The following is a 20,767-nucleotide window of genomic DNA, read 5'->3' as shown; positions in this document are numbered from 1 at the left end:
TCCATGTGCTGAGCATTGCTCACAGGTGTGCCCAAGCTGAGAGATTTTACTAGTAAGACGTTTTTCTCCTGGAGCCATACAGTACACGCCAGTAGGCAAAAGTCCTCTGCATCCCATCACAGAAGGAAGTACTCAGAGTTAGCCTTCATCCTGCAGGGATGAGATCCATTCACCTGTTCTTGGGGGTTTGGAACGCACTAGGAATTGTGAAGGTGCTTTTTAGGTATCATTTTCTGATTTGCTCAGATGGAGAGCATTGGTGGGGCTCCCACGGTAACACGGAGGGAAAGAACCAAATGCTCTTGTTAGGTGGTAAAGGCTGTGGAAGAAACACTAAATGTAAGGCAAAAGAACCAAATGTCTATATATTTTATAGATGTGCTTGTGTCTAGTTTAATTCCTGTTTAGAAAGTTAATGTAAAATTTGGAGGATGGACAGTTTATTACTGTAATCATCTTCTGATGGATATGTCTGGTGTTTCAAGTAGTTTAAAACAAATTAGCTTCTATTTATTGGTTCTAATTTAACTCATTGTATTTTTCCCTTTCTTTTTTTATAGCTTCTGTTTCAGGGAAGGAACCCGGGCGTTGCCTGGGAATACTCTGTGCCACGGTTGGGGGGTGAGAAGAAGCTCAGCACCCAGGCCAGCTACACGTGGGCCACCATCCGCTCCGAGTGCTCCGTCTCATGTGGAGGGGGTAGGTCACTTCCCACGGCTGTCCTGGTGATAGGCACAGAGGTGCCAGGTGCCTTAGGACCATGGGGCACACTGCCCTGGTCCTCATCACACTGCCCTGGTCCTCATCACTCTGCCCAGGTCCTCATCACACTGCCCTGGTCCTCATCACCCTGCCCTGGTCCTCATCACTCTGCCCTGGTCCTCATCACACTGCCCTGGTCCTCATCACCCTGCTCTGGTCCTCATCACGCTGCCCTGGTCCTCATCACCCTGCCCTGGTCCTCATCACCCTGCCCTGGTCCTCATCACTCTGCCCTGGTCCTCATCACGCTGCCCTGGTCCTCATCACACTGCCCTCATCCTCATCACTCTGCCCTGGTCCTCATCACTCTGCCCTGGTCCTCATCACCCTGCCGTGGTCCTCATCACCCTGCCCTGGTCCTCATCACACTGCCTTGGTCCTCATCACACTGCCCTGGTCCTCATCACGCTGCCCTCGTCCTCATCATGTCCTGATTAGGAGACCAGGGTTTCTGCCTGAGGGAGGTACTGACCTTTCTAGAGGCAGAGTAGAGAGCAGTGCTGCTGAGTGTTACTTGAAGACTTGAGCTGTTTTCTCTAATTCATCTATGTCAGCGTGTGGCCTTAAGGTTTAGTGAATTGGTTTCTGCTTTTCATTTAATTTAAGATTTTTGAAAGAGTAATCGTATTTGAGACTATTAAAATGGAATTCACTCAAATTATTATACATTTCATGTTTATGATGAGAAATAGAAACTTGCATGGAAACTATAGTGATACAGAGTGAGGTTTTTATCAAATGGTCTTGTTCAAAAAATTTACTGGAAAAAATTTTGCTGTAAAGTCATATACTTAAATTCACTCAGAAAATGTAAGAATTTTATGAAAGTTGCTGTGAAAATGACAAGAAACAACATGTCGAGAGAAGAATTTCACATGATGGTAGATGGGTTTATCATCTTAATACCATAAGAATTTTAAGCCCGTGATTAATTGATAAAGCTAGTTCACTAGAGGAACATTTTTAGCTTAGAGCCAGTATGCACTAACTGGTAAAGGGTGGAGAATAAATAGTGCAAACTTAGAAACAAAATATTAAGTTCTCTCTGATTTTTAAAAAACAGACAAGTTTCCATTCGGACAAATGGATTTCAGCTTTGTGCATTCCAGTTTTTAATAATTAAGTAATTAATCCAGACAGTACTATATATTTAAGTATAATGGTACACAAATGAGAATAGTACAAATTTAGAATATAATGAATAAGGAAAAAATAAAAGTAAACTCGTGCCTTCTTTATAGTTGCTCTAAATAAATGAGATGAAGAAAATAAAGGAAAACTGAATGATTAACCAAAAAATAAGTCCGAAACGTTAACACTAGATACTTAATATATATTAATTCTTCTCATTATAAACTAAGAACAAAATATTTAAGTCATATTTAAATTCTGACATTAAGAGCTTTCTAAGGTGAAATAGAATCCCCTTCTGTACAGCAGGCTAGCAGCAAATGGCTCTAAAGGCAACTAGAGAAAAATGGGATGTCCTACACTGGTGATGGACCCACAGGAGCTGCTGTTTTACTCCATTCAGAAAAAAAGTAGAACAGAGCCATACTCTGGGCATCTCTGTGTGTGACCTGGGAAAGTTAACCTACTTATTTCCCTTCCCTCTTTCTTATAACCATCCCCTACGACTCTCTTGCCCATATTGGGTATGCTTGATTTGATCTGCCCCTATTTAGGATTATCTAACAGTGTTTGATTAAAATAATAATTAAATCAGAAAGCCTTCTATTTGTGTAAGGACATGACGATGTTCATGTGGTGAAAGGAGTGTAATGAACCACGTGGCAGAACCTGTAAAGATGTCTGGCCCGTGAGAGTATTTCATTAGGACAGTTTCCCTCACATCTTCCCTTTGAGAGTCAGGCATGCAGAGGGATGCTCAGTTTCCTCAGCACCGACCAAATTACCCATCTCAGCAGCCTGAAAAACACCGAGTGGATGGTCAGCATACTAGCAAATCTCCTAATTTCATCTAAGGACTAATTTTTACATTGAGGTTTCTAGAGGAAATCAACCCCAAACCCATTCCCTAATCATTTGCCTAAAGAAGTGTGTTATAGAGTCAGAGAATGGGTGTTTGTTTTTAATTTTGATGGAAAATTCATGGAAAATCAAGGTTTCTCAATTCAACAGCAAGAAGGACTGTGGGATACCCATCCTTTATCACCTTGTGTAGGCTGCGGCTCTTCCATTCAGTCCTCCGGTGGTAATGCCCATGCCATACCGCTCCCAGGACTCAGCACCTAATCAAAGCATCCCCTCCCAGGCCACATGTGAGCACTTGTGAAATCCCATGGGCTTGAATTGAAGTGGACCCTCCCATATTTTCCTAAAAGGACAAAAGCACAACCTCACCCTCCCTTCTCTCTCTCTTTCCTCTCTTGTGTCCCCAGGGATTATCTTACTTTCTGTACAAACAGGAGGAAAATTAGAAACACTTCGCTGTATTTAACTGAGCAGCTGCTATGTCTTGTCACTTACATGGCTTTGTGGAAACCCTCAACAGGGCTTAAAAGTCGAAAGAGTCCATGGAGGCTAGAGGCAGCCAAATCGGGTTCAGGTCTTAGCTTCATTTTATCTGCATGTTTTATATTTTGAAGATTTCCACTTGCATAGACCTCCCAATAACCTGGATTTGGAAACTTGGAAGCATCTTTTACTTAGCTATCTTCTTGTGACCTTAATGTCTACAAGGGGTTCTTTAAAGGAACCAGTTAGGGAATTAATGAACTGGGAGAAGATACCTGGGAAATCCCCCACCTCTTGTTTCATTCCAGAAACATTACCTGGCATCAGTAAAGGAAGGATAATCCCATTTCCTTATCTGTTCTAATGGGCCTGTCTCTCTATAGAAAATAAGATTTCCTGACAGTGCCTCTCATCTTCTTTTCTGTCAGCTTCCTCTGCTCTTTTTTTTTCCCTTTCCACTCACTTTTACAACATAACCATGGGATTTTATTTCAGTTATCCTGCTTAGTCGTGCCTTGACCGGACTCTCATTGGGGCATTGGTGATGTGCAAGGACTCATACAATGAGATGCTAAACCAAGAGTATTTGGGGGGATAGGAACCAGCTTAGCCGATTATGTCCTACTCTAAGATAAGGGCTTTTAGACATGGTGATGACTTCACCAGACTCTTGTTGACAGTGTAAAGGCATCAGAAATTTCTCAAAATTACATATGCTGCAATTTTTTAAAATCTACTTCTGTGATTTAATCGGCTCAATGCATTTCAAATAGTAACAAATTTCAAACCTCTGATTTACTTACTCATGAAGAGGCTTGTTCAGACGTGGCTTATAGTTATGTTGAATTTATCTGATATGCATCATGCAATGTCTGGGGATTATCATCTTTCAGATGGAACTATTCATCTGTTTCACAATTAGAGTTCCTCAGACAAATCTTAAAACTGGCTTGTAAATCAGGCTCTTTCATGCTTTCCCAGTAATGGTCTCTTCACCATCTACAGATATTTTTAGGGCTTAAACTTTAATTAGCTTAGTGGTTAGGTTTAGAAAATGGAATAAAAAATAAAAATGAAATTAATTATTAGCAACCTTGCCCTCATTTTGTTGATATGAAACCATTCATTCATCCATTCACTGTTCAGTCAGCAAACATTTGTGGGTGTCAAACTTCTTTAAGCCACATGGGGAAAATGTAGAGACCTTTGCTAATTCTCTCTGTTTCTGAAGTGGATGATGAAACACCAATGTAATTGTTACTTTATAGGAAAAGTCTTTAGTGACCTATTAGCATTAAGGCTAATTGAAACATGGTACCTCTGTACAGCTCAACCAAGGCGTTGAGTACTTACACTCTTCCTCAAGTGTGCAAGGCACCACACTGAGTTTTGAGGCTATAATGAGGAATCATACAGACCGGCCCTGTCCTTCCAAACATGCAATCTGGAGGGAGGAATTACCGCACACCCATACGTAACATGCGAGATTATGCACTGTCGTATGTAGGCATTCATGGGAACTCAGAGAGGACCCCAGAAACGTGGCACAGAGGGTGCTGGGTTAGCTGCATTTTGAGTATCTGTCGTAGTCAGAGGTGGAGAGCTGAGGTGGCTTTTGAACATCAGTCATTCATATTACTCATCTCACTGGCTAAAAATCACATCTTTTTCACAGGAACTATTTCAAATTAGACGTCCCCCGTCCTTATATTCAAAACGTCCTTACCTATTTTGAATGTTAGAGTAAATGTGCATTTTACTTTTCTAAACTTTACCTAAAGGCTTGGGCTTGTCCTTCTAGGTCTCAGAGATCAACTGAAATTACTCTGGCTTTTTCCTCCCTGCCTTGGGTCACCTTTGAGCCAAGTTCATGAAACCACTTCTCTGTCTTTATCCAAGACCTGGATAAATTACAAAACACATCCCCACTTTAGCCCTCTTACCCCCCAGAAAAGCAGAGGAGAGGAAAACAAGTTCATCCCCTGGAGAGGGACCAACTTCCTCAGGAGGCCTGTGCGATGTCCACCCCATCCCTTTCTTCAAGAGCCCCCAAAGGTTCAGGGTAATATGAAGAAGTCCATCTCGTCCACTCTCTCTGGGGAGCAGGAACCCTTCCCTGTCCCCAGAGCCCCACAGTCCTGCACACACACCCTCACTGGGGGCATTGGGACCCATCCTAGGCCCAGCCCCTCTCAGGCTCCTGTGGTGGTCACGTGGTCACGGATGGCTCCCCCTTCCACCATCCTCCTGCAGGGGGAGGGAGGTGCACATGTGGGTTTCAAGTCCTGCTGCCCCCTTCTCATTAACCAAACTTGGAACCTTAAAGACGGGTAACACCTGCCTATAGCAAAATGAAGGGCATGTCCTGCTGTCATTTCACACAGGTCAGTGTGGTCAGGAAAATCAGATACCGGGCCAGCTTCTTGTTAAGCAGAACAGACACAAGGATGTCACGGGCCATCCGTAAATGGCCATCGTCACCACCCTCCAAGCTCTGGTGCCCGTTAGGGCGCCATCATGCCAGGAACGCTGTCACTTAAGCGCACCTGGGCATCATTTAGACTCTAGCAGCAGCTCCCAGGAGTTCACCCTCTCTGCTTTCCTGGAGTTATCTTCCTTCTTCCACTGTCAAGGTCCTTCAATGTGCAGGCATTCATGTCTGTACTATATCTAGCGCTTACCACAGAGATGATGCATGCGTCTCGTGGAAACACATGCTTCGTTTATGGAATATTTTCCAGTTTTCTGTGTAGTTTTGCTTAAATGATGGGTTTCTTTTCCTTTATTAAAAAAAATGATAAGGATTTTGTCAACAGCTGGAACTCATTCTATTGTTAGAATTACTGAAAACTTAGATATTCTTTGATATAATCACAGTCTTTTAGACTGAATACTCCTCGTCCAGATATTTTGGCAAAATGTGAAGATTTTTAAAATGATTTCCAAAGATCTGGCAAGAGCTGGTTTCTGTAAAAAGATAAAGGTAGAGCTTCATCAAATTGCTCGTTAAACTCACCACCTTCCATGGCTAGGGTTCAGCTTTGGGCTTTCCCCAGTTAAAGGATTATTCTCTCTTTTTTAATGTATTTTTCAAATTTTATACTCTTGTTCTCTCTTATCTATTAACATGGATCATTTTAGAATATTGGCCAGCTTGATTCTAACATTCCTGTGGACTATGAGATTTTTCTTTCTGACAGATAGTTGAGAGATTGGAAGCACAGTTGAGAAATTGCTTTACAGATGTGCCCCCAGTCAGAGAAATGATACTTGTGTCTCCGTAAACACTCAGCCAGGTGGCTGAGGAGACCCCCAACTGACATGAAACTCGTCTGAAAACATAATTATCTAAAACCTAATGTAAAAATAGAGCCCAGAAACCCTAAATACCACTGGGCATATGGCTGTCTATATTTTTATTTTCCCAGAATATTCAGATGTCTGAAAACAAAGGAAGAAACATTTAAATTTGCCTTTAGAGTTTACTATTGTTTATATGGGGAAAGTAATTTTAAATTAAAACCTCGAGCATCCCTACCACCTACAAACAGATCTGACCTCCAAAATTCATCATCTCTTGGTGCATTGCTGAACGTTTAGATTTGTGACCATTTCAATGTGGGATAAAGTGGAGTGTTTAGTATCCCCAGGCTAAATCCCTGTGAAAATCTTGTCTTTTGGAAAATGCTGTGACTTGATCTGAGATGCAGAGACAGGAGTGTTTTCCGGCATCGTCATATCCATAGGCAACTAACTCCCAACCTACTCAGGGCCTGCACTGATGCCTGAGGGTCTTCGCCCTGGGATGGTGGGTGCCGGTGTGTGCCATCTCCTCTCTGATGTCTGAATGTCTCTAAGGACCCCTTCAATTAAGAGAATAGCAGTTGAGCCTGACCATTTCGACTTTAGTAGTCCAGAATTTGGGCATCACTGGTCCATCCCGTAGGCACCTGGCATGATATGTTTCATCCATTCACCTATTCCTGTCCATGTGGAGAGGGAATGCCTGCAGCCTGAGAAGCCCGGCCTGCAGGCTCCCAGCCTGTGGCTAGGAAGGATGCCGACCCACAACCTGCCTTGGCTTTATTTCTTCATTCTCGATTTGACTTAATCTCGGTGAAAATGCGCAGAGACATCGGGTGCAATTCTCCTTTTAAAAATGCAGAAATGGAGGTAAATGGCTATAGTATGACTGAAAGGATATTGTTTTCTATAGGCTCCCAGGTCAGTCTCTGCAGAAAGCCCAGGATCTGGGCACGCTGCATGGAAGTGAAAAAGTGTCCTGCAGAGGAAAGAATTTGTATTATGCATCCTCACGTCTCATCATTCCTACATGCTATCGTGTTGAGCAATGACTGGATTTTTTTCCCCCTTTCTTTGGTTTTGATTTTTTTCTACACTGGTTTCAATTTTATAAGCTTTCTCAATGTTTTAAACTTTTCTTGGGTCTGTGGATGTGCTTTTTGTAGGTTCAGTGTTCCCTGCACCTCTGGTGTGCCTTTGCTGTGCTCTGCTCACCAATGGTCAGCTCCAGGAGGCCCTCAGGCAGCAAGCCGTGGTCCTCACCACCCCAAAGCAGCAGCACCCTCAACTTTCCTGTCCGGATATTTGTCTTCATGGGTGACGTGTGTACATGTCACTGCAGTCTCTCTGTGGTTTAGATTCTGTGACCGTGATGGGATGGTCTGGGGTGCTGTTTGGTTGGTGATGTTTGCTGCTTGTTATTAGCTGCTATGTGCTCAGGATCCAGCACATACCAGGCATCAAGTATATACTTGTTGAATGAACAAATGCAAGATATCAACCGCTTTTCCATTTGTAAATATGCGAAGGCCACAGATGGAAATGGCGATGCAGGGTCAGCCCGCTGTCACCCCTCCATGGTGGCTTCCCCAGGGCTGCCCCTCAGGCTTCTCATCCTTCTGCTCCTGGATGTAAAGAAGGGAGCATATCTGAAAGTGAATTGAAATTCCCTAGAATTCAAATTCCCTTGCTTCTAGCCTTCTACTCAGCTCCCAGTGAAATAGAGTTAATTGTCCTCCAGTATATGAAGAGTTCTGAAACAGAATATATTATGAATCTCTTTCCTTCTCAAACAGGAATCAAACAAAAGCTTAAAATTTCTACACGTGCATGCCACGTTGGATAGAAAGGCCAGGCCAGCAGGTAACCTGTCATGCCAAGGCTAGAACGTGCAACGTGGGGTTTTGGCCAGACTGTCAGGGATCGAGTCCTGGCCCAGCCTCTTTAAAACTCGTGAGCTCCTTAAGCCTTTTACGCCTTAGCAAGCCCATCTATAAAGTGAGGATAATAATGTAATCACCCGTATAGGGTTCCTTTAAGGATTAGAGGAGAGAATACCTGTAAAGCTCCAACACTTATTCTGGCCAAGTAAATGTCAGATTCTATTCTTTCCCATTAGTGTTATAGCTTTGCTTAAGAAATTGGACTGTTTAGGTTACTAAACTCTTAAAGCAAGAGGAAATTACACAATGATACTAGTCACGTGGCCCCAGGCAGGGGAGATGAACACGTTCCTCCCTATTTTGGATTGTGCTGCTGTCTTCAAGGTCCTGTGTGTTTTTGCACACTGGTGTGGTGGATACACACACTTGGAGAGGGGCATGCAGCATGTCTCTGTGTGTCTCTGTGTACCCACGGGGTGTGCAAACTGGTACCTGCCACAGTGAGTGGACAAAGCATGGCCTGCCCTTTTCCTACCAGGATGGGACAACGGCCAGTGGGCAGGACTTTGGGGCAGCTCAGGAGGAGGAGTGGGGCGAAGGGTACAGGAAGTACGTCCTGGAAGCTGCAGTTTCCAGCATAAAAGATGAGTTTACTCTCTTATGCAGCATTTAAAGGAGATGGAGAGAAATGGTCCTGTGAAATGCTTTCTGATTCCCCAGCCTCATGGATGGAGCATGCCCTTCTTGGGAGGACTCAGGTCGCCACGCGAAGTTCAGTCCAGCACGTCGTGTGATAAGGCAGCATGTGGTCCTGTCCACAGGGGCAGCCCGGACCTTGCAGAGCCCTCGGCCCCCCACTGAATGCCCCAGACAGTTAGGCCACTGGTTCTGAAACCTGTCCTGTGGAGCTCCTACTTTCCCTTTCTCCACCCAGTCTGCTATCTTAGCATCTGACCTTGACAACATGCCAGCCTGTAACCTTTTCAGACTCACGAACTGAGAACTTTAGGTCCAGGTAAATGCTGAACCCAAGATCTTGAGGGTACAGAGTCTATGCATATTGTGAGCGAAAGTCTCTGCCTAAGGACCTAAGAAAAGCCCTTTGATACAAAGGCATAGACGTTGCACACAAGCATGAGGGTCGTTTCTTTTGCTTAATCTTTAGTTCACCATTTTTTCTTCAAGTGAGGTTATGGGATGGTTGAAATATAGGTACGCACAATGTAATGAATAGACAACAGAAAAGCAGGAGTTTGAGAGGGATTTCAGCGGCAACTCATAAGGGAGAAATGATCTGATAAGAACATACAGAAATTAAGAAACAAGATCAGGAATATGAAAAAAGAAATGCAGATGTTCTCGGCCACGACTGTGGGTTCAGATTTTCAGATTCTCAAGTGAAGCAAAGACCTTCTGTTCGCATGGAATTTTCTGCAGCCTTGGATAAACTGTGAAAAATGGTTTCTCAAAGCGTAACCAAGACCTTTACAAGCAGCCTGGCCATGTGATACCTGGGATGCTCCCTAAGAGCTCAGGTGTAAGAGTCTGGGCACAGCCCAAGGAGCAGAGCCCTGATGTGGAGTCTGCCTTCCACTCCGCCCTCCACTGAGGAGGGAATGTGAACAGGCCCAGAACCTTTCCTTCTTCTTCAGTGTCTGGGTGGGTGTGTGCTTTATGGGGCCCCTGACGTGCTTTCCAGTTTGACTTTCTGTGTCAATCGACGATTACCACGTGGATCAAAACAGAAACCAGGATGTCAGCTTCCCCTGCTCCCAGCTCCTCCCTCCCTGGTGCATCTCTTAGGCTTTTGTTGCTAAGCTTTCTGGGGGGCAAAAAACAGGAAGAGGAAGGGGAGGCCCGAGCAGGTAGGCAGACAGGCTGCAGGCCAATATGAGGTCAGGTGAGCATCACCTGAGAGGTCAGGCCCCTCCTGCCTCATCCTGCACTGCCCGGTGTCCTTGAGAAAAGACTGTCCAGGAGGTCAGAAAGAGGGGATGTGCATTTTCATGAAGGCCCAAATCTGTAGATGTTGGAATTATTTTTCATTACAAATGTCACAAACATAAAAAATAGGGAAGACAAATCTTCCTCTGACCCAAGGTCACTGCAAACATTTTAATAAGTCCTGTCCCATCTCTTCCTTATGTTCCGGTTTACATGTGTGTGCTCTCTTTCAGAGGTTCGTTAATGATAAGTTTTTCCATGTTATCACATCATTTGTATCCTTCCTTTGCAGAGAGTTCCTCCTTACGTATTAAATCAATAGCTCATTTTTAATATGGGAGTTCACATTCTTGAGCAAATACATTCAACCATTATTGATACTTTTGTTGATCTAAAACAATAAAATAGCTAGTTATTTTACCGGCCAAATGGGTTTATCAGGGAACAGCAAAGAACTGCAATTCTGGACATGCAATTTATGTCAAGCCACAGGCAAGTCCAGAGAATAAAGGAGAGGAACATTCTTTTATAGAGGAGAAAAGGAAGTTGTGATGGGCTGTTATAAATGAAAAGTCCATTGGAGGAAACTGGGAGTTTGAAGTATAGAGACTTTCCGTTGGCTGAGCTGTGCAGTTTCTCACTGGCTGGACTGTTGCCAGACAAGGAGAAATTCTTCCTTCCTTCTGCTGGTAGTAAAGTAATAACCTTCTTCCTGTTGGAGATGCAAGGTACCTCTCTTCTTGTCGATAATGCAGTTGACATCGAGTGGTGGGGCATGAGAGCTCCCCCTTCTAGCCTTCCCATTCCTTTTTCTTTTTTTCTTTTGAATGTAAGGGACCTGAATGACTCTTTTTTCTTTGAAAATAAAGAGTATTATTCTTATATAAATTTAAAAATGACCTTTCTGTGTGTGGTTCTATACTACAGTTTTAAGTAAGATGTCATCATTTAAAGTGTGAGAGTCTAGTAGCCAATAGTTTACCTTCACTAATTCAACCAATGTTTATTGAGTACCTCTTCATTTTGTGTGTCAAGTACTATGTGTGGAAGAGTTTACAATAAATACTCATGAATTTCACATTCTATGCATTAAAACTTTAGTATTATCAGAATATTTAATCATATTTTCTTATTAATTTTTTTGAAGACTATAGATTACTTTTTGAAAGTAAGAATATCTGTGCAACCACTACCCATATAAAGAACTGGAACATTGTCAGCACCAAACCAACTGCATTTTATTTATGTATGTATGTATGTATGTATTTTTGGCTGTGTTGGGTCTTTGTTGCTGCGCGCGGGCTTTCTCTAGTTGTGGCAAGCGGGGGCTACTCTTCGTTGTGGTGCACAGGCTTCTCACTGCAGTGGCTTTTCTTGTTGTGGAGCCCGGGCTCTAGGCGTGTGGGCTTCAGTAATTGTGGCACATGGGCTCAGTAGTTTTGGCTCGTGGGCTCTAGAGCATAGGCTCAGTAGTTGTGGTGCAAGGGTTTAGTTGCTCAGTGGAATGTGGGATCTTCCCGGACCAGGGATTGAACCCACTTCCCCTGCATTGGCAGGCAGACTCTTAACCACTGTGCCACCAGGGAAGTCTCTCATTTCTTATTTTGTGTATGTGTGCTTATTGTTTATTTTCTTCATTAAGTTAGTATGTCAGTGACAGTTTAGCCAGGAAAGCAGAAAACACACTAGGCATTTCAAGCAGGAAGGTTTTTAATATAAAGGATCATGTACTTACAAAATAGCTGGAGAAGTTAGAGGAGTAAAGGTCAGAGACAGACCCATGTAGCTCTCAGTTGCTCTGGCTATTAAAGAGGTGGAAGGTGTGGAACATTCCAGAAATTCCTGGTAAGGATTAGAGTTAAGCCAGCATTGGAGCAGGTGCTTCCCAGGAGAATGTCTGGAGACTACTGCAGACCTCACATCTGCCAAAGCCAGTGTTTATCCTCTCTGCCAGGGACATGATGCTGTGGCTCTGTCCACATTCTGTGCTCGTACTTCTCATTGGTGGGATCTCCCCGACAGCCTCATAGACAAAAGATGTAAAGACTACAGTGCTGACATGGAGCCCCTGTAATTGAGGGAAGAGCAGGAAAGAGAGGAGTGAGCTGGGTTGTAGGTTGTTATGCTTGAGGGTAGCCCCCTCCCCCAAAACATCAGCTCCTGGATTCACCATTTTCTCTCCCCTAACATATTAACTTCTGCTTCACATTTTTGTCTGCATCCAAATATATTGATGTCTGTTCATTTTCTAATATATTGACTTTTGTTCCAATCTATATCAGTTCCTTCTTTCTGCCTCCTTGATCTATCCTTTCTTCTAACGCTGTAATTAAGTATTGGCTTCATTTATTTCCATTCATACCTATTTTTATCAATATAAGGTATTTAAGGCCATGAAAATAACCTCTGAATCTTACTTTTAGTTACACACCGTAAATTCTGTTTCATAGCATTTTTGTCATTGTCATTTTCTTAAATGAATTTTGCTGTGAACCTGACGACCACTCTCCTGTTTTGTCCTACTTCCACTAATTGCTTAAAATTTCCAGGCAACACTCTACATTTTCCCTTTCTTCCTTATCTGCTCGTGGCCCATCAGTGTCCTCCACTGAAGATTGTACTGTCTTGCAGAAGGAGCATTTGGAAATGTGCGCAGGCATTTTAGTTGCCGTGATGAGTGGGGGTGGGGTGCTTTCAGCATCTAGCGGGCAGATCCAGAGGTGCTAAAAGTCTTATGATATGACAGCCGTGCTGCACAAGTAATGCTGGCGCCTAAAATGTCAGTAGTGTCCCACTAAGAAAAATGAAAGGTCTCCAATGTCACCAGCTAAAAGAACTAACTGACAGGGCTTCCCTGGTGGCGCAGTGGTTGAGAGTCCGCCTGCCGATACAGGGGACACGGGTTCGTGCCCCGGTCTGGGAAGATCCCACATGCCGCGGAGCGGTTGGGGCTGTGAGCCATGGCCGCTGAGCCTGCGCGTCCAGAGCCTGTGCTCCACAGCGGGAGAGGCCACAACAGTGAGAGGCCTGAGTACCACAAAAAAAAAAAAAAAAAAAAAAAAAAAAATTAACTGGCAGAGTCAGAACTTGGACATGCATTGGACAAATTCAGTGTTTTTCTTTGGGTTATATTTTTTCTATCACATTGTTACTAAATTATTCCATGAATGACTAGATCTAGATTTCCCTCTTATCCGATTAACCTGTAAAAGTTTGGGGCTTGGCTAACACCAAGGTCAAACAAATGTCTCCACTAAGAAAGAAAAATGAATACATTAATAAAGTAAAGTTATGTTTCTATTTCAAAGAAAAACAATTTCCTATTTGCTTGATCGAGAGCCTGTACCTCACTCAGGACCATCAGTGATCATTAAGGCCTGATTCTTTGTTAAGACTTGAGCATAAGCATTGAATTTCACAAGTCTTCAATCTCAAAACTGGAAACCAAACTGAAGACATTATTCATAGAGTCACACCTAAAAAGCCAGAAGAGTTTGGTTAAAGAATTTTTAAAAAAATTGACTTTTAAATTATCGTATAAGTGGAGAGAAAAGATTAATTTTCCTTCTCTACTATTAGAACTGACAACCAGCAGTTTTAGAAAACGGTACTCTTGCTCAGTAGGTCCTCATGTAAATTGGGTCATTAAGATTATCTGGCTTAATTTCAAGGAGTTTGCAGGATTTAATTTAATGGAGTTCACAAGATTCCCTACAGAACAGCTTTAAAATGACATGTGTTTCTTTTTTTTAATTTAATAGTCTCTTATTCCCTGTTAGCAAGTGGAAAAGTAGACTCATAAAACATTGATTCAGATTTCGTCTCTGCATTGATACATGGGTCAGTCATCAACACTGTGCCTAGTTCATCCTAAGTACTGTATAAAGAAGAGAATATACCCTTACTTGGATGATTCTTTTTGCCAAGTATTATTAACTCACTACAGTCATCCTTCCCTGTTGATTCCAGGAACCCGCATGGATACCAAAATCTGCATATGCTCAAGTCCCTTATATAAAATGAGGTGGTATTTGCAAATAACCTATGCACATCCCCCCACACACTTTAAATCATCTCTAGGTGGCTTATACTACCTAATAGAATGTAAGTGCTACCTAAATAGTTGTAAATACTCGGTAAATGCTAGGTACATGGTTGCTGGCACAAGGCAAATTCAAGTTTGTTGTTTTAGAACTTTCTGGGATTGTTTTTCTGATTTTTTTCCATCTGTAGTTGGTTGAATCAGCAGACTCGGAACCTTGGACCAGGAGAGCTGACTGTATTAACTTGCTGGGGCTTAGAAGTTACTGAATATAATGAAATTGGCCGATGGCTGAAAAACTGCCTAATAAGTGTAGGAGCAAATCAATCCAGGCAGGCTGGACTCTCCACTCTCAGGAAATTTGATCTAAGGGATGACACATATATGTCCACTGAACTTTGACATTAGGTTCACCATATAATGTCTTACCCAAACCTGGATGCTACTGAGAGGCAAAAGGGTTGCTTACCATTGTTCTAGGACAAATGAGCACAGACCTGGGCTAGCCTGGCAGGAACTGTCTTTACTCACAACACTCTGGACACCAAATGTGTGGGTTTTGTCCACACCAACCAGCATTGCCGGATTTTCCAGCTTCCAACAGGGTGTCCTGCATTAATCTAACTCCGGTACTAACTACCTAGAGTCACCATCAGACCCCACAGGTGAAGGGCTCAGTCCCACAGCACTGCTCCCACTTCAGATGCCATTTGCATGCCAGGGCACCCACACTTCTGTCTGACTTGGCTAAAAAGCTGTGGGTTCTACACTCTCCTACCCACCCCCCCGGTTTCAGGTTCAATAATTTGCTACACCAGCTGACAGACCTAAGGAAGGCACTTTACTTACTTACTGTCGCTGGTTTATTGTAAAAGACACCAGGGAACGGCGAGATGAAGAGGTACACAGGGAGAGGTCGGGAAAGGTTCCGGACCCCATGAAGCCGGGGTGTGCCATCCTCCTGGAAGCTCTCTGAACACGTTGTTTAGGGGTTTCCATGGAGATTTCATTACACGGCATTGATTAAATCATTGGTCATTGGTAACTGGACTAAATTTCCAGCCCCTTTCCCCTCCCCAGAGGCCCAGGATTGGGCTGAAACCCTCTAATCATGCCTTGATGCTTCTGGGGTCCAGCCCCGTCCATAAGCTGTGAAGGGACCCCGCCACCCACCGGCTCAGACACTCCAAAGGTTCTAGGAGCTGTGTGCCAAGAGCCAGGGACAAAGACCAGGTATTTATTTTTTACTACGTGTATATCACAGCTCTGTAACCGGAGACATAAAAGTGGTGGCCTTGGGTATTGCGTAAAGCGCGGTTCTCAAAGTGTGGTCGGCAGGGCAGCAGTGCCAGCAGCACCTGGGCATCGGTTAGAAACGTAAATCCACAGCCCCCACCCCACGCCTGCTGAATCCAAGGCTCTGAGGTGGCCAGGATTCTGTGTTTAAACTACCAGAGAGTTCAGATGTGCTCTCAAGTCAGGGAGCACGGGAGTTCAGAGGCAGGGGGATGTGGGTCTGACTTAAAGGGATAAGAAGACTTCTGCCAGGTGTGTCAGGGGTGGCAGCGGAGGACCGTATTCCAGGTAGAGAGACAGCTGGGAGTCAGAGGACCAGGGGGGTTGTCGGCATGAGAGAGATGCAGCAGAGCTGGAGGACAAGGCTGAGAAGTCTCCAGCTTAAAAAAAGAAAAACAGACTTTTAACCTGGGAGTGGCATGAGCGTGTGTGTCTGTGTGTGTGTGCGCGTGTGTGAAGGAAGTATCCGTGGTATCAGTCCAACAGCTGGACTTGAAGGAGGAATGCCTGGAGTAAGGCATGGGCGTGGGGGGCAGGGGACTACAAGACTGATCCCTTGACCACACAGAGACCACAGAACCTCGGACAGGCGGGGCTGGAGGAAGCCTGCTTTGAAATGGATGTTTATGTATTTGTGCATCTGTTAGACGGCCAGGTCTGTGAGTCCAGGAGGCAGCCTGGGGACATCGGGGCTAAGAGCGGGTGCAGGGCAGGAGACGGGGGCGGGTCAGTAATCCATCGCCACGTGCAGTCAGGGTGATGCCCAGGAAAGCACCTCCAGGAAAGTGGACGAGGGCGAACCTGTGCAAGGCTTGGAGTGTAAGACGTGAGGGACCCTCCTCCAGTGCCCATCACTGCGCGTTTGCGTCTGTTCTGTGTGTGACGTAGTGACAGGGCACACAGCTGGCTTGGTACCACATCAAGGACACTGAAAGAGATGGATTTCCGATATGTGCTTCCTTCCACAGTGAAGCCCAGCAGGTGTCAGTGGGTTGTGTTGCCTGACGTGCCTCTTGGTTCCCCCCGTCCCCAGGAGAGCTGTGGCCACGAGGGCTCCATGGCCTTGCTACACAGGTCACCAAGCCCATCTTTGATTTTACTAAATCTATATATTAGAACAAATGCCATGGCTTCAGTCTTAGCAGAGCCTGGAAATATTCTTTTTTTATTATCATTCTTCTGCCTCGTGGGATTGAGATTCACCTTGACCTTCTTCCCGTTACTGCTCCGGGACACTTGCTGTATGTGACTTAAATCTTGTTCTTTCATAGAAATACTCACTTTCAAGATTCTCAACATGTTTAAGTAAATTTTCTTAGATTTCTGCAGAAATATTCCATGACCTTTATCAAAGTCACTTTTATAAATATGCTGTTCCTGATGAGAGACCATTAAAATCATGAAGATACAGTTGTGAAATCCACACTGGGGTGCATCAAATAAAAACTGTTTAACTTGGTTAAAATATGATTGGGTCACGTTGGCAGAGAGCTGAATAATCGCACTAAACCACAAGGGTCCTGTGTCACCTCTGATTGTCCTCCATCAGCACCGACAGGGCCATACCCAAGGCAGGAAGTGGTCTGGGGCTCAGACGCATGAGATCTGTGCTTGGGAAACAGGAGGGCTCTTTTCCCTCTACTGATCAAGGGAACTGATTCTCTAGAGAAGGGAACTTTCCCCATCGACTTGCCTTATTCCTTTTGACAAAGCAAAGCCAAATGTCAAACCTGTTTCCACGTATATCTTCGAGACTTTAGTGTTCTTCAAGTAAGGGACTCGGTTTCATAGAGAACAGACATTAGATGCTGTTGAGCCTGGGGTTGCCAGCCTGTGGCTTTGGTCCTCTGAAACCATGTCTTGGGTCCCTTCCTTTATGAGACACCTCTGGTCATCTGCCTGTGGGGACCAAGTTGGATGCAGGTCATTCTGAGCAGTGCAGCCTTGACTGCAGAGGAAGTAAAACAGATGGGCCTCATGGACAGGAGGACTCCATCCATTTTCCAAGCACTGCAATAAAAATCATTTTAAATCTTAATATTAATTGTGTTAATTTTTAAAATCAACACTGGTTTGGTTCTTTTTCTTTCTTTTTTTTTGTTCCTTTTCACTGAATGAACTCCTTAACTTCATCCTTCAAGATATATATCTATTTACAGTCCTTTTGTATTGTGGTAAAAGATATGATATATATTATATATGATATAAAATTTACCATTTTAACCACTTTTGAATGCATGGTTCAGTGGTATTAAGCACATTCATATTGTGCAAATGTCACCACCGTCCATCTCCAGATCTTTTCCGTCTTCCCAAACTGAAACTCTGCCTATGAGACACCTCCTCACCCCGTCATCCCCCATCCCCTGGCAACCACCCTTCTACTTTCTGTCTCTGTGATTTTGACTAGTCTAGGTACCCTGCTGTAGGTAATGGTTCCTTTTTTAAAAATTATTTATTTTTTGGCCATGCCCTATGGCACGTGGGATCTTAGTTCCCCAACCAGGGAACAAACCTGCACCCCTTGCATTGGAAGGGCAGAATCTTAACCACTGGACTGCCAGGGAAACCCCATTGGTACCTTTTTTAGTAAATTTAATGAATTGAAATATTGAACATATTGAGAGATGCTCAGAAAGCCTGAGTAGCCCTGGGGATGTAAATGGAGCTGAGAATCAGACCAACTTTCATTTCCGTTGACCTCCTTTGAGGCAACATCCAAGCCATTATTGTGAAAAGGTCACCATCCAGCTGCAACCCTGGAGGTATTTTGCTCTGTGAATTCTCTCGTGGGGAAGCGCTTATCACTTTGTTGTCTGTATTTCTTTCCGGTTTATTACCGATCATTTCCTGTTGTGCCCTCTCACTTAGAAGCACAAGTGAGTGTACTCAATATGGGTTTGTTTTGAAAAAATGGCTGGTGTTTCCAATTCTGGAAACAATAGAAAAGAACCAAAAGATTGTTTTGTCAAATGTATGTTGGCACCCATAGCAAGACACACGTTCCAAGATGTTGAAATGTAGGGGGAAGATACAAGCCATCTTAGAATTGATGCAATTCACTGATAGAAATCACCAAGACAGGCCAGAAAAGTAGAGTATTAGTAGTCAGCCCAAGGCCGTTAATGCAAAGATGTGACAATACAGTAAAGATTTTCTTCAAGAGATTTCGTGAGCTCTTCGTCTGCCTTTTACCACAGGGCATGTTTGTGAGTCTTCACTGTGCACCCCACTCTCTCACAGGGCAGATGACCACAAGAGCAGGCTGCTACAGAGACCTGAGGTTCCCGGTGAACGCATCATTCTGCAGCCCCGACACCCGGCCTGTCACAGGGGTCGTGCCTTGCAAAGTGTCCGCCTGTCCCCCCAGGTAAGAACTGCCATGTTCTTCTGAACGGGTATCAGGGTTTTGCAGATATAATGCTGAGGCCTTGGTGCTCCTGAGTCTGGGGAATAGAACTGCCAACCACTGACACATAATCCGTGACAGCAGAGGCAAAAGGAACAAGAACTGCCTGCACAGGTGAGCCAAATAAAGGGCGCCGGGGCTGGAAACAGCCTGCAAGGCCTTGTCAGTGGGAGCGAAGGTCTCGTGGTAGACGGCGCTTGTTCTGTCTTACTCAGCGCAGGCTGTGGGAGGGATGGTGTGCTGTGGACATAGGAACGCTTTCCCTCGCAGCCTCTATCCCCTTCACTGGCGTTTCCTTTTCTTACTGAGTGAAACCTGTTAGAAGAACCTGCTGGCGAGGCCTGTCCAGGCTGTAGAGGGAATGTGGACGCTGCACACTTGTGGGACGGGCCACGGAAAGCAGGGCTCTGTCATCCTACTCACCTGTCCCCAGTACTGCCGCCCCTCCACGTTTCTGAGGAAAGCGCAGGTTCCCTGACACGGGGGCTGGGAAGGACCCCTGGGAGGCAGCCGTGGTCCTGCCCTGCCCTCCTCAGCCGTCACTCCCTGGGCTTGTCCGTAGTCTGTCTGCTTCTCACTTGCTTCATCTTCACAGAGGGGCTGTGGAAATCATCTGAGTAACGTATTTATGGGATGAAAGGCCCGCTAGACCCTTCAGACAGCGGAGGTACCCGCCACAACACGTGTGATCTCATACGTCTTGATTTTAAAGATGCACAGGAGATGGCTCTGCTTGAGCTGAGCCTCAAAGCAGAAAGCCGGATGCCTCCCCCAGAGACAGTAAAACCCAAGAGGGAGGGAGGCACTGTCTCCCTTCTCTCTGAGTCTGTGGGTCCCTGGTCCCTCACTTAGGGTAGAGATGGAGGACACAGACCAGCATCTGAGAGGCCGGGACCTTGCCCCCCACCGCTGTGAGGGGCGCGGGGCCTCCTTGGGAAGATGTGTCCTCCCTCAGAGGGCCAGTGGCCCGACTCAGCCGGACTCCTCGGCCACCACGCCCCACAGCCTGGTAATGAGAGAGAGAGATGGGTCAGTATTTGCAAAAGGAATTTAGCGCCTGAGGCCCATCACCCACCGAGGCATTGGAGGCCCACCTGGGGGTATTTCTGGGACCGAAGGAGCTCCTGGAACTGATACCCAACCTGGTCCTCGCTTCACCTGTCAGCGATCCTGCAGCCAGCCGGGCGCCCCCATGGTCTGCGCAGGGCTGGACGGCAGACAGGAGCTCAGCCACTGTGGGCTCCTTCTGTGCCTGAAGCGACACACCCAGTGCACACCGTCCAGGATGGTTTACGAAATGAAGCCCCTGGCCAACCAAGAGAAGACATAGCACAGCACCACTTCTGCAAAATGAACCTCCCGTCCGAAGGAAACAAGGGGCCAGACAGCCAGGGCTCCCAGGGTCCGCTGAGGTGTTGCACCAACTTGACCCCTTCTCCTCGGACAGCCGGCTCTGCACCTGTGTTCCAGGTAACACAGCGTGGACCTCACTGTGACCTCTGATCATACCTCTCCAAGGAGCCTTGGGGAGAAGGATGTTAAGAGCACTGCTGCAGGCACTGGGCTTCTCTTTCCATAGTGCACCGAGTTCTTGCTAAGTCAGAGGAATCCAGGGTGCCTCAAGGCAACTAGTTAACAGTGTTGAGAAGC

At 45.1% G+C, this 20,767-nt stretch overlaps 1 protein-coding gene across 1 annotated transcript in view; it reads left to right on the top strand.

Annotated features, from left to right (window-relative positions):
• The window catches only part of ADAMTS16 (ADAM metallopeptidase with thrombospondin type 1 motif 16), a 155,363-nt gene that overhangs the window by 86,512 nt on the left and 48,084 nt on the right, over positions 1-20,767 (top strand). Inside the window, exons 17-18 of the mRNA XM_069540532.1 lie at positions 561-699; positions 18,952-19,078. Coding sequence (XP_069396633.1) covers positions 561-699; positions 18,952-19,078 — 266 coding nt within the window. The remainder of the gene's footprint in view (positions 1-560; positions 700-18,951; positions 19,079-20,767) is intronic.

The sequence above is a fragment of the Delphinus delphis genome, chromosome 3 (assembly GCF_949987515.2).
Source record: "Delphinus delphis chromosome 3, mDelDel1.2, whole genome shotgun sequence".
NCBI classification, from domain to species: Eukaryota; Metazoa; Chordata; class Mammalia; order Artiodactyla; family Delphinidae; genus Delphinus; species Delphinus delphis.
The sequence above is the reverse complement of the archived record's forward strand: the minus strand, read 5'-3'. Positions and strand labels throughout refer to the sequence as shown.